The sequence below is a fragment of the Kryptolebias marmoratus genome, linkage group LG10 (assembly GCF_001649575.2).
Source record: "Kryptolebias marmoratus isolate JLee-2015 linkage group LG10, ASM164957v2, whole genome shotgun sequence".
Taxonomy (NCBI): domain Eukaryota; kingdom Metazoa; phylum Chordata; class Actinopteri; order Cyprinodontiformes; family Rivulidae; genus Kryptolebias; species Kryptolebias marmoratus.
In genome coordinates this window covers 12,311,535-12,325,466 of record NC_051439.1, presented here as the reverse complement: position 1 = coordinate 12,325,466, position 13,932 = coordinate 12,311,535, and the positions used below count along the sequence as shown (strand labels likewise).

Genomic DNA, 13,932 nt, shown 5'->3' with positions numbered 1-13,932 from the left:
GGGGGGGGGGGGGGAATTCTGCTTGCACACAACTCTTCCTACTCCAACTGACTCATACGGCGCGCTGCTCCAAGTGCACAAATTCAAATTTGACTCACATTGAGCTCAACGAGTCTGACACATCCTGGGGTCTGGTGAACGCACGCTCGACGGTATAGTGAAGCGAGAACGCGCAACTCTCCGGGCCTCGGCACCTGCATACAAACGCAGAGTGTTCTCCCGTCTCCCCCCAACCCAGCTGTTCCTTTCGGGGGTCTGAATCAGACAGATGTCCCTCTGTCCCGAACAGAGCGCGCACTGTTCTGAAAACAGAGCCGCACAGCACATTGTTCAGAGGACTCTCTCAGCGGGGTTCTGTCAGGCAGGCAAAACAAAAGACACCAGCAAACACCCAACACCGGCGCAGGCAGCCACAAGGACCACAGAAAGAAAACACACACACACACACACACACACCTCAGGCTAAAAGTCTGTTCATCTACTTCTGCTTTAAAAGAATTACAGATGTTCTTTAATTTGTTTTACACTGATTAAACAAAACGCCACATGGAGTAAATCGCTTTCATTGTTTTGCTTCAAATTAATACTTAAAAAAAAAAAAAAAGACTGGTTTCGGTATAAAATTGGCTGTGATAAGGAAATGAAAACCTGAAAGCAGAATCGGATGGGACAACTTACCAAGACCAGACGCGTAGATGGCCTTGACTGACTTCTTCATCTTGTAGAGAACGCTGCGATCCACATCCAGAGCCTGAGCACACACACAGAGAGAGAGGAAAATACTGAGGCGACAACACAGAAATTATGACAGGATTTATGACTGTAATCTGAAAGTGTTTTGCAGGCATTGATGGCAGCAAATATGAGAATTACACAAAGAAAGTAAACCTGAACGAGATGGATTAAACACTACATTTAATCCTTAATTTAATGCCTTATTTTCATCTGTCAAAGTGCACTAGAAAGTGTCGAAGTGGCTCCATCATATATGTGTAAAGTCAGAGAAGCTGCATGAAGGACCCCGATCTAACCAGCAGCTCATTTTAATGCTGACTCGCTGTGTGAAATAACACATACAAGGTCCCGAGCTGCTTCTGTTTGTGAGTTACCGAAGCGGAGCAGGGCCAGCCTAATAAGGAACATACTTTTGGGCTGATTTGGTGCGAGGGATTTTATGAAAAGGGCTTTTGTTTCAAGTGTTCCCGCTACGCAACTAAGTAACATCAAGAGCGCAGCGGCTCTTAAGCATTTCATCTCGTCTCCTAACCGATGGGTTCACGATCTCCCGTGTGTTTGATACAGTTTGTGTGTTTGTCTCCTATCTGACTCAATGTTATACATTATTCAAGGCAAAGCTATAAATAGGCCCGACCTCCCTCATTAGTGGATGTGCTATGCGTTATTAAACATCGGTAAAACCGCTGTCAGACAGCCGCGGTAGGAAGCTGAGGTGCGTTACGAGCAGGGCAGTGTTCCAGCGGTGTCAGCCTCCATCCAGAAAACAAATAACCATAATTAGACAGCTTCCTCTTAAAATATTCAACCCAGACTATAACCCCAGTGGAAGCGCTGTCGGGACAATGCTCCACTGCAGCGCTGAGATAAATGGGAGTCTTTTGGGACGAGAGGAGCTTTTAGGAAATTAGTTTTAAGTGACTTTATTAAGCACGTCTGCTTGAGCAGGCCAAAAGCAGCGCCGCTTTCCCTTGCTCTGCCCCGCATATTAATGAGACGCGTTTGGTCGCCTGGATCCTCTGAAAACAAAGCACACAGTGGCTCCCGTTTACTGATACAAACATAATAGAAAATACACCAAACGAAATGCTGACAATGTCACACACGCCGTCTTATTTGGGACTACGCTTCATGAGTAAAGTTAAATGAAGCCCATAAATCAGTTTGGTTTTCATTTTGAGGGGGTTTGGTACTGCAATATGGTTTTTTCCTCAGAGTCGTGTTTCACCCGCACAAATGGAAGAGACTTTGAAGGGAACGTGACGAACTGAGCATCGCAGAAATACGAGGACACGAAACTGAAAGCGAAGTCTTAAAAATGACAACGAGCTCTTTCCCTCTTTTGCTGATAGCGACTAGTGTGGTCCACGTTTAAAGTGAGGGGGAAGACATGTGTGTGACACTGCATGGATGTCTGTGTGTGCATGTGTGCATTTCTTCCCTTTTCTTTATACTTCGAGTTTTGTGTCTGATGTCACTGCTTATGAACAAGGTACCATTTGACAAAACCTCACATCCAAAATGACCAGACTATCCATTTAAAGCAATACATAATGAATCTTTATGCACCGGAGTTAGTTACGGAGTTCCACAGGGTTCACTGCTCGGACCAATACCGTTCCCTTCATATATGCTTCCATTAGGTGATATAAAGCTCACATTTTCTCCTCTACGCCGATGATAATCAACTATACTCGTCGATGAGGCTCGATGTATTAGACTGCAGGCATTTCTTGAAGACATAAAAGTTAACACAACTTTATTTTTCCTGTGTATAAATCTAAATAAGAAACTGTTGGCAGAACAGACATACAGAAGATCAAGTCAGTGTTGTTTAGGAAGCTAATGATCACAATAATTTAATATTAGTTTATTAACTTGACCCCAGTAGATTTATAACCTAAACATTACAAGGTTTTCCAGTCATTGCCTCGTTAGAACGTGTGAATAATACGCAATGTTTCTCAGCCAGCAGCACTTGATAAAATGAAGATGTGGTAAAATTAAAGTGTGCTGCCTTTAACCAAAATATTTAGACAAATTTTAAAAAAAAGTGGGATTTACAAGGCTGCGGGTTTGAGCTCCTTCAGCTCCTGTTTAATGACTCATCTGTAACGTGTGCCATTATCCCATTTTCCCTGCCTGGTTAAGACAGAGCCTCCAGCTGCAGATTGGACCCCACACAGCCAGGTGTCTGCACGCCGTTTTTAACAGCGAGTTTAAAAACGAGCACAGAAAAGACTGAGACGAGTACAGCTGCTCCTCAATGCAAGCCAAAAGCCCGTTTCTGTTGACACCACTGATCCAGTCCAACCACAGGACGATTTACTACGCAGACATCACTTTGAACTCTGTGCCTCTTTGCGTCTGACAATAATTTTTGGTTCATTCACAGTTTGAGACGAGAGCAACCCAAGATACTGTACGGTGATGAAAAAATACTTTTGAAGACGAAAACAGGGATCACAGGGATTATGAAGAGCAGTGACAAAATTCAAGAATTTCAAAACATTCGTGGATATTCCAACCAGTTGCTTGTGCGTGGAGGACACGAGGTCAGAAAATGGCACACCGCTTCCGTCAGGCTCACATGTACGCATGTATGCAAGAACCAGTTACGCATGGGATTTTTTAGGGGGTGGGGGGTGGGGGGGTAATGGTACATGTACATGTATTTGCATCCTTTAAGTTCTGCATGCATGCATACCTAACAAATGCAGCATTGTTTCAAACGTGTACACGCAGAACTCTACGGTTGACTCGCAAATTTTAAAGCGACACCAAACCTTAATATAACTGGAAAATAAAGATACTACGCCATGATTTTTGTGTGCCGTTACTCCCCTAGTATTTATCATTTTGGCCTATAAACATGCACGAGCAGTGTGTCCGTAAACGAACCCTTTAAATTTGCTTTTCGAACGGACAGCTCTCCTCAACCAAGGTTTCCCCTTGCTTTCATAATTGCGCACACACACACACACCAGCAGACACACAATATCACGCTTCACCACCCCCTTTCAATCCCCACAAAGTGGTCTGACGGGGACAACAGACAAGCAGGGTAATAAACCAGCTGAACACAACAAACACTCCTCTACATCATTCTCAAGCTCTCGTGTCATCAATCACGTTCACGTGTTCTCGTTCTGATTTCCATTTTAGGTTTGAGCGTCACGCCACTCGTACAAGAGCCAATATTTGTAGCATGCATTACTCTAAATTGGTAGGGGGGGGGGGGGGAGAAAAAAAAAAAACACTGTTCAAAGGGAGAGGGGATTTCCACAGGCATGCATCTTTTCTACAGACCAGAAGGAGAGCTGAAAACTTGGACAATGGACCCGGGCAGCCTCTGAGCCTGGAGCTGCTTCACAAGCACACTTTTTATGAGACATTACTGCCGTGTCAGCGTTTCTCTTCGCCCCCTCGGTTAGCGTCTCTTTGTAAACCGAGCGGCGCTTTCCTGCCGGCCAGATGAGGAGAAAACAAAGATGCCCAAACTGAATTGAATTAATCCTCATCTTAAAACGTGACATCACCACGATCACAATCAGTCACCATCTGCTGCAGCCAATCTCCACGCTCTATCACAACATGGCGGGGGGGTCGCGGAGGTCGTAGCCATGGCGATTCATTCGCTTATGTATGTGCATTTTCTGAACCGTTGAGCAGAGCGGGTCGTGTTACTAACGATTGCCAGAGACCGGCTCGGACAGATAATATCAAAAGTGAGTAAAGAGACAGACGAACAACGAAAGATGCTGAAAATCAGAAGTGGTCACAATGCAGTGAGGAAAAAAGGAGCACTTTAAATAATAAAACACTTTTTGACCACTCTAAGAAACGTGAGCCTTCAGGTAACTTCAGCTACGACATTAGACAATGATTAGCTTTTAAATAATTCAACATTATCTCCCAAAAACAAAATGAAGACGGTCAGAAGACGGCAAAGTGTTTTCAGGTGGCTGCTTTCTCTGCTCATAATGTGATTAGCAGCAAACAAGACTGGTGGAGGTCAAGTGGTGCTCAGGAAGACTAAAGAAAACGTCCTGGAAAAAAAAAAGAAACGGCTCTAAGTGGCTATAAAAGCAAACTGACCTTCAGGAGGATTCTTCACACTGTGCACCGTTTTAACTGTGCAGCTACATCCTGTTCAAACGCAGTCATGACAGACGGGTATTATTTGCACCCTCTTCACAAACTTCAGCTTTAAAAGTTTGACAATTAACATCAAAACAAAGTTTGTTTTGTGGACTGATTAAACTGAATTTCATGGCTGAGTAGAGGATATCTACAAAATGGATGGATGGATCCTCTGTGCGAAGAAGTAAAACATTCCTGGATGATTGCACGATTGTAACTGACAGACAAGACGGAGCTCCAGCCTCATTGTTCTCGCCCGCTAACAGCTATCCCCTGATGACAGCACGTCTGCGCTGCGAGGTGCTTTCCTGCTTCTCTGAGAAGGGCCCCATCACTGGCCACACATCCAGTTCAAACAAAAGGCAGTCCAAGCCGCTCACCCCGTGTGTAATATCACCGTCACCATCACTACACACACACACACATCTGGTTCCATCTGTGTGTCTTTTAAACGCTCATCACCCTGCAAGCTCCCCCCCTGCGACAGAGGAGAAACGGGCTGTGAGGGAAATGCATTTATGACGCAATTATCCAATTTATTTGCTGCTGATGTGGGTACAGTATCTGTGACGGTGCTACACAATTAAAGCAAACTTCAGTCCGCCAGAAAAAGCTATATAAGAGTTGTATACACTATAAATAAACAGAAAAAATAATAAAAAAAAGATTTGTTTTTAATGAGAAAATCATAATTAAGACTTGAAATCACATTTATTTTACCTCTGTAATGTGGTTAAGTTTGTGTTTACTCGCCTTTAGCCCTCTAAAGACGGGCAAGACTTAGGGCTGAGCAATAAAACAATCCAAAAATAGATTGTAGTCACATATATGTGTGTACACATTTTGGAGACAGACAGTTTTGGTCAGTCCATCCAACAGAACGGACAGCCTATCCCTCTGAACAAATAAACAGTTCTGGTCAGTTTGAAATGCACACCTACTTATTACTGCAAAACGCCGTTTATGCCACGGGTGGGTGTGAAAACACTGTAAAATACTTATGTATATGATATACTGTACAATGAGTAGACTCGAGAAGAACAGCAGTTTGCGTTTTCTTTTCTCTAAAGCAATGATTCCCAAAGTTGGGATCGGGACCCCAATGTCCTTAGATAATCTCCAAATGCCAAGTTACAATTAAACACCCAGTTTTTATGATATATTTACACCCTAATTGTTACAGAATATGGAAATACAAGTCATTTAATGATTTAAAAATATAGCAAAATGGATGCTAAGACTGTGTTGTCATTATGCTCTTATTTAACAGGATCAGTAGCACTTTTGGATATTTAAACAGCCAACAGATGGTGTCACACACCTTTGTTACTGTTATTTTATGGGTCGGAAGCTGAAAAGTTTGGGAACCGCTGCTCTAAAGACTGTCACAATTATGATTACGTTGATGGTTTTCGTAGAGATACCTGCAACAAACAGCTGGTGTTATTTCAAATTTCAGATATTTGGGGTTAACAACTCCAGATTTCGACTGTGGATTTGACAAGTTGCCTCGTAGGAGTTACTGAGCTGTTCGGCACCATTTCTCCGCCTTCCACAGCGACTTATGTGCAATATACTGTTCAACACAGAAGAAGTCATTCATTATAATACAATCTATTTCTGTTACAACATTCACATGCTGAGATCTTTTTTTTTTTTAAGATAAACTACAGTAGGGGGAAAGAAAAACGCACACCGTGAAGTGCTTCATTCACAACTTTTCTCCGTGCTGAGTGCGAAAAGTCAATATTTAGACAGAAAACGGGCTCTGGAGCTGACAGGTCATGGTTTGCAGGGTTCCTCTGTTTTCTCAAACAGCTGACATGTGAGTAGTCGGTCTGTCCTGAGGCGGCGCGGAAAACTCGGCGCTGAAATCCACGGTTCGCTCCGACCAGAGAGCAAAGTGGCCACTTCTGAACAACTCGGAGCAGCTTTACTTGCCTGAATGTTACTGAAAACGTTTCATCCACCTTGAAGTCTTGTGGTGGATGATGACTTCACCCCCCTCCTCCCCGCTGCTTTTACAGCTCCTCGGCGAGCACCACAAAGAGCCTGGCTGGAGCGGTGCCTTGGCTTCCAGCTGCCAGAAATCACACAGAGGTGACGCCATCAACTGCAGCGCTTTAAATGCTCGAGAAACGAAGCTTTCATGTTGACTGCCGAGGCGGCTGCAGTGTGTTTTACATTTTACAAGGTGAGAGACCCGGGTTGAAACCTTTGTTTCCGTTTGGTTTTCCCAGACAGCTGTGGTGCTGCACGGTGATAATACTTCTTTTCAAACCTGCCACAAGGGTCTGCTTAAGTTAGACTTAATTAATCAAGGTTATAAACTAGCTAGGGGGCTGATAAAAACCCCTGTTTGACTGGGAAGATTGGGAAATAAAAAGCAAATGTGTTGCATTTAAAGAGCTCCTCTGAATCCACCTTGGAGTATCTGTGTTTCGTCGTGTGCAAGTGGTGCCAGGGTAAAACACCCAACAAATACAGTACGATCATTTCTGAAAGAGACTAAGGTCAAAGGACCCATTTCTTCCTGGAGTACGCTGAAGTAAAACACTAAAAAAGGCTCTGTGTGAAGATCAGAAAGAGTTGTATAAAAGAAACAAGTTTTATATCTGATCTTGATTGAGTTTGTGCCATCAAAGCTGATTCTTCAATAAAACTGTTGTAATCTATTCATGTGTAATGACAATTATTGCTCTTAGTAACAACAGGAATACAATAAGATGATATAGGAAGAAATCACATGACTCGAATGTCAATTTCCAGTTTTCGACTAATGACCTTTACGAGTCAGAAGCACTGAGATTTTAGTTCCCCTGAGAGTCTCCGACGAGTTTCCTCAACACAAAAGGTAGCCTGGGTCACTTCCCTGAGTGAAAGTGACAGCCGGACAACACAGCTGTGAGAACTCATCCGCCCTAAACAAACGCTGGCCTGAGCGGGACCGAGCGACCGGGACCACAAATCAATGGAGTTCATTAACGAGGCGGCAGGGTCTGTCGGGCGACAAAAGCCTTTTTAACGCGAGCCGTCTTCGACAATCTGGAGCAGCATGCTTTGATAGATGAGATGAGCTTTAAGTTCTCATCTCCTCCCCCTCTCCAGTGGTCCTGGAAGTCCATCTGATTAACCTCTGGGAAGGACACAGGGACCGTACCCCTCTGGTGAATTGTATTTGATGAGAAAACCCAACAGATCCAATAATAATCAAGAAGCTACCCCCCCAAAAAAATCACTAAGTTTTCAAATTAGCCTTAACAGTAACACAAAGTGACTATTAGAACTTCACAGTTCACGTCTGAAGAAAACCGACAGGGATTTGACGGTGACCCTTGACCCCAGTGGATCTATGGGGAGGGCTGCTACATAATAATGAGGCCTGGCTGGCGCCTGAGTCTGGAGGACAAGATTACTCATTCAAACTTAACATCCCCTATAGAAGTCGAGCCATTTAGAGACCCGACGATCCAGAAGAATAAACACAGGTGCTTCAACAGACTTCTCTGGTTTATTAAATGCAGCAGAGGAATGAAGGATCCTTCCAGAAATCCCATTTTACTTAAAAGAAATAATAAGCTTCTTAAGTGGTAAACTGAAAACTGCTCGTGTTAAAACCATGAGCATTTAACAGCTTATAGACCCCTCAGACCCCTTGTTAAAACTTTCTTCCACGTTTTTCCGCATGAAAGGGGAGGCCAGCTGCTGTCCCCCGATCAGGACACGACTTTCAGCGCCAACGCTACAACCCCTCTCTGGCTGGGAACCTCTGAGCTGTCAACGCAAGCCAACGCACCGACGTGTGAAATGGTTACGAGCGCACATTTGGCCCCGGGTGTTAACACATTCAGTCGTAAACTGTTGCACTTGAAAAATTTAGACATTTCAACACAAAGCGTTAACAGCGGAGCGCAAATAACGTGCTCTGCAGGAACTGGTTATGCAAAAAAAAAAAAATCAGAGCAGAGAGCGGAGATTGAATCAGATGTCATCTTGTGTCAGCAAAAGATGTGTTTCAGGTTAGAGTGTGCATCCAAAATAACAGAGCCTGCAAGCAACTGATGACCAGGAATACAGATAGAAAAGCTAAAGATCAGTTGCTCGCCTCCAACTTTACACAAGCTCACCAATTTAGATCAGATGACACTTTTGCTGCTCTATTGTTTCACACATGACACCGATGACCAACAGAGGGTGCATCGTGCTCGACTTGAAAAAGTTCTGCGTCCTTTAAATTACATTTTTCTGCAACAATCGGTCTACAAAACCAAACAGGAATCCAGTAAATCTATTACAAATGCAAAGTTGGCACACCAATGTTATGGACTTCCGCTGGATGAATAAGGAGCAGGTGGAAGAATAAAGACACCGCACTTCTAGGATAGTAGAGACAGCCAATGATAAGCTGACTTTGCTATAAATAACCATTACTCATTATTAAAAAATGAGGAAAATGGGCAAAAGATGAAACCAGATTGACCAAATTTTGACTCAGTTATCAGATTATCGTCGTGGATGTCAACTTCAAAGTGATCAACCTCCTTGGGTGAATACTTTAAAAGGTATCTTTTAGTAATTTACAACCTGTGATCAATTCGTCACTGCCGTTAATGAACGTGGGGTTCGTTTAAGGAGACGACTCCTGCAACATTTTATGACTGACAGGGTTTAGTAACCAGGTTAATACACACACACACACACACACATTTAAAAATAGAGTCACCGATTCAAAGATAGACCACCACAATGTGTGCCAGTTTCTCGACTCGAGCAGACAACCTCATTAGCTCACCCTCACACGAGACACAAGCAGAAGGGGGAATCTTTACCAACACCGGTATTTAAAACAAAAGTCAGCTCGGCCATCAGAGCCCAAAAACCCCTGGAAGTAGGAGTTCAGGCTTTTTGAAGAAACAAACTTGAGCTCAATATACCTAGTCTGTGTTAAAGTAGTTTAACTCATCAAGCACTAACAACAGATAAGAAGCTACACTATCATTTTAGGATGAGAGTTTTCATCTGAAAACTTCAGGTTAATTAAAAACAATTAGCGTATGCGTCAATTAAAATGATAAAAATGACCCTAATATTACAAAATGCTGAGGATTTTGAACAAAAGCTATTTTTTGCTGAGAAGTCAGCAGAAGTTGTTTTACATGAGTACAAAGGGAATGGGGGGGGGGCATGAAGCTCAATATCCTCTTACTGGATAAACAGGTTTTTATGGCCGTGGTTTTGCCAGCGAACACCAACAGGCACACACACGCACACAAACTGCCTGAATGGTCTCCTGATAGCAGGCGGTTTAAAGCTACTCGTCCAATTAAGCGCACGTCAGACGCAATTAAGTTTAGGGGGAAATAACGGCGCAACATCACGGGCCCATTAACGTTAAAAACTCAGGCGGATGCACTTCTCCCTCTTTTATTTTTAACGCTTCCCATAAACTAACGGAATAGGAGTTTTGTGATTAATTTAGTGCGAGGATCTAAACAAAAACTAACTGCGTCTCGTTTATGTACTTAAATAAAAGCGATGTTTTGGAGACGTAAATCCCACTCATTGTTGCAGACATTAAGTGCACTTGTGTATAAATGGTTTAACACCCAAAAGACATTTGTCTTATTAGGTTGCTGCTCTGTTCTCATTGGTAACAGGATTAAAGAGCAGATTTGTCCCAAACAAACCATCTGGAACGGCAGATTTACACACTTATAATCACACCCCTTGACGTTAATGATTAAGCCTCCCCTTGTCGGCAAGTTCCAGCACACAAACTGGGGACAAGTCTCAACAGGGAACACATGTGACAGAAAGGAGCATCTCGTTCTGTTGCAACACACTTGCTAAAAAAAAAAAAAAAAGGTTTAAATGCACCTTTTCATGCAAACAGATTACCAGCCCAACAATGAAATGTTGGATTAAAATCCAACTGTGTTGGTTGGTTGTCAAAAAGTAGATTGCGTGAAATAAAAGGCCAGCAATAACAGTCTACAAATGCACATGTGCCACTTCCAAAAAAAAAAAGATATCCTCTGAAATTGTAGACCAGGATTCAGCATTTCTAACAGCACCGAGCATCTCTCCCTGTCCTCAGCTGTCACCTGAAGGGTAAAAACTGAGGCTAAAATAGACAGAAATGTTGTAGCAGAGCCTTTTTTATTATTTAAAGCAAGCTTTCAACTGCTAAATTTCTATTTTTTTTTCCACAACTACTGTTATAAAATGGATAAAAACCACATTTGAATAATAGAAAACAGTGTGTGCTATTGGCCAAGATTCTGAACTGGTTAACAATGATGTTGGCGTACCTCAAGGTACAATCCTCGGGACCCTTGCTTTTCAACCTGTATATTAATGACTTTCCTGAAGGTTCTCCACCTGATGCAACTCTTCACATATATATATGCTGACGATGCAGCTATACATCTACACAAAAAAAAAAAAAAAACAAGCACCGAGCTGTGGAAGAACAATCAGCTTTAATGCTGAATACTTCTGACTGGTTTTGTAACACAAAGATCCAGATTCACATGTTTTACAGTAGCAGGTAAAAGACAAATAATGCAGCAATATAAACTTAAGTTGTATTAACGTATAACTTAATAAAAAAACATCTCTAAAGGGCTGTGAATATAATGAAATTAAATCCAATGTGATTCCTTTTATCCAAGATCACGTAACCATGACCTCCTACCAGGAATTAGTTAGCTTGTATGGCCAAATCTGATGGATTGAGGTACTCATGTTGATTAATGTGCAATATTAAATGAATATTATTAATCTAAAGTAAAAAGTGAGCACTCACATATGCGCTCTGTTTGGGAATTATTCCGTCTGGATGGATTTAAATGCGTTTGAAATTCCAAGCAGGCCTGCAGACAATAAGTGGAAGCGTTCTCCATCCACCGCAATGTACAATTAGTCAAACAAACAGAGCAAACGTTTGCAAAGTCTAGTTGTGCCGACAATAAGGCCTTGTGCTCAAACAGCAGCCTGAGAAAGGGAGGTCAACGTGAAACAACAATAAAACTCGAAAACAGAAGCTGCTGAGTTCGATTCTCAACCAAACAAGCCAGCAATCACTGCTGACCTGCGACTTAAAGAGCATAATATCCACACCTCTTATTTGCTCAGTGCAACTAAAAAACAACAACAACACACATTTCTTTCAACGCAGAGCTGATTCTGCAGCAGCAGCAAACGATTTGAAGGAATCCAAGCACAGGAAGGGCGGCTGACGCTCAGGTGAAGCACCTGTCATTGTGAGCAGGTGCACGACTGTCCGCCAGGCTCAATCCTCCACAAACACGGGTTAAATATAAAACCACAACCCACTCCCAGAGGTGGGGAGGCTCAGGGAGCTTAAGGTGGAGCTGACACCGAGCCCAGATGTGGATCAATTTACCTCACCTCTGTATGTGCACAGAACATTCAGCACAAATTGCCTGTCACGGTTAGGGGGAGCTTCCTTCTCATTTTTCCCAGCATCTCATCCACCCAGCATCCTCAGGCGTCTTTTACGAAGCACACTAACACACATAACACTCCGAGCCGCCCATGAGGGAAATCCTATTTTTTTTTGCCGGCAGACAGGGCGAGGCTCTGCCTTACAGTACACAAAGTGGGGAAACTACAACAACGGAGGGAGGCGGGCAGTGGAGGGCAATCAGGGAACAAAGCGGAAGTGTCCTTCCTCCAGATGACCTGCGAGGAACACAAAGTGCTCTCTTGTGTGCACAGTGCAGCTGCTTTAAAAACTGGGCCGGGGCCCATTCGATTCCTCCCTTATCACTTTTGGCATCACGGTTTGGGCCGAGCACGTCAGCTGTCCATCCCAAAGGGGATCCCTTCTCCTGGAATACTTTCCTCACCTAAACTCAGGGGTAGAGATTAATGTCACACAACCTTTACATGCCTGAAGAACAAGTGTTCAACTTTATTGTCATAAATAATGAAGCAGGATTTGTGCTTCTTTGCAAATTGTACAAAGATGACCTACTATTCAGAACAAAAAAAATGATTGATTTAGTGGTCCATCTTCTTCCCATTCCAACCCACTTTTAAAAAGCCCACCACAGACATGTCATGCAAGGAATAACTTGTTATCTTAAGCTGATAAGTGCATGCCTCGCAGCTCATCTTTATGGAAATACAGTCCCACCAGAATAACTGACCTCCTCCAGAGCAGCCACTGTGTTCCTGCAGTGGGACATCCTGGTGGTGAAATTGGAGGCAGTCGGTGATTTATAGTCTTCGTTCGTCTCTGCCACAAACTCCGAAACTGTGATTAGGTCCGGCATGGCGGTTTAATTAATCCCTTCGCTGGTGCAGAAAGAAGAAAAAGAAGAACCCCTGCACGCACACACTTCTCGTCTGTTTAGGTTTTAGCAGAGAAAAGCTCAAAGCAGCGGTGGAAGCAGTGTTTTTAAAGGTCCCAGAGGGTGGTAAACCATCTCCGGGTGTGCTTGTGTCGCTCCCTTGTCCCAGCGCTGCCGCCACAAGGTGAACCAAAAAAGAAGAAGGTTGAACCTGTCCCGCCGTTCGTTCAGCCTGCTACTCCGTCCTTCTCCGTCAACTTTAGCGGGTCCCCTCCTCAGCGCATAGCAGACAGCTAACGCCGGGTGTCCCCTCGCGGTGTGCTACAGGCTAGGACCCGGCCGAAGGCAAACTTCTTCCCTCCGCCGCCGAGCTCCGGGAAACAACAAACGGGCGATTCAACTCGGAGCGCAAGACACTGACAAAGGTAGAGGAGGGGACTCAATGAACCCGCAGCAGCCAATGGAAAGAGAGCATCCGGACACCGTGAGCCAATCGGAAATCATGGAATTCTGCTGCCTTTAAGGGCACCTCGTAAACTACCATATCATAGTGATGTTAGCGCAGAATAGTGAAATCCACTCAATCGGAGAGAATATAATCTAAACACACAATTGGATTAAATAAAGCCGCTGTAGCTATTTTGAAATTAACTCAATAATATATGCAGCACGATGAAAAACACTGATGTTGATAATGCTTGTTCACAGAAATAAGTTACACACACTATAGATG

The 13,932-nt window shown here is 43.5% G+C and overlaps 1 protein-coding gene across 1 annotated transcript in view; it reads right to left on the bottom strand.

Moving 5' to 3' along the window:
* The window catches only part of asap2a (ArfGAP with SH3 domain, ankyrin repeat and PH domain 2a), a 42,697-nt gene extending 29,091 nt beyond the window's left edge, over positions 1-13,606 (bottom strand). The window contains exons 1-2 of the mRNA XM_017417115.3: positions 13,056-13,606; positions 679-751 (exon numbers count right to left, since the gene is read on the bottom strand). Coding sequence (XP_017272604.1) covers positions 679-751; positions 13,056-13,181 — 199 coding nt within the window. The 5' untranslated portion in view covers positions 13,182-13,606. The remainder of the gene's footprint in view (positions 1-678; positions 752-13,055) is intronic.
* Positions 13,607-13,932: the final 326 nt, after the last annotated feature.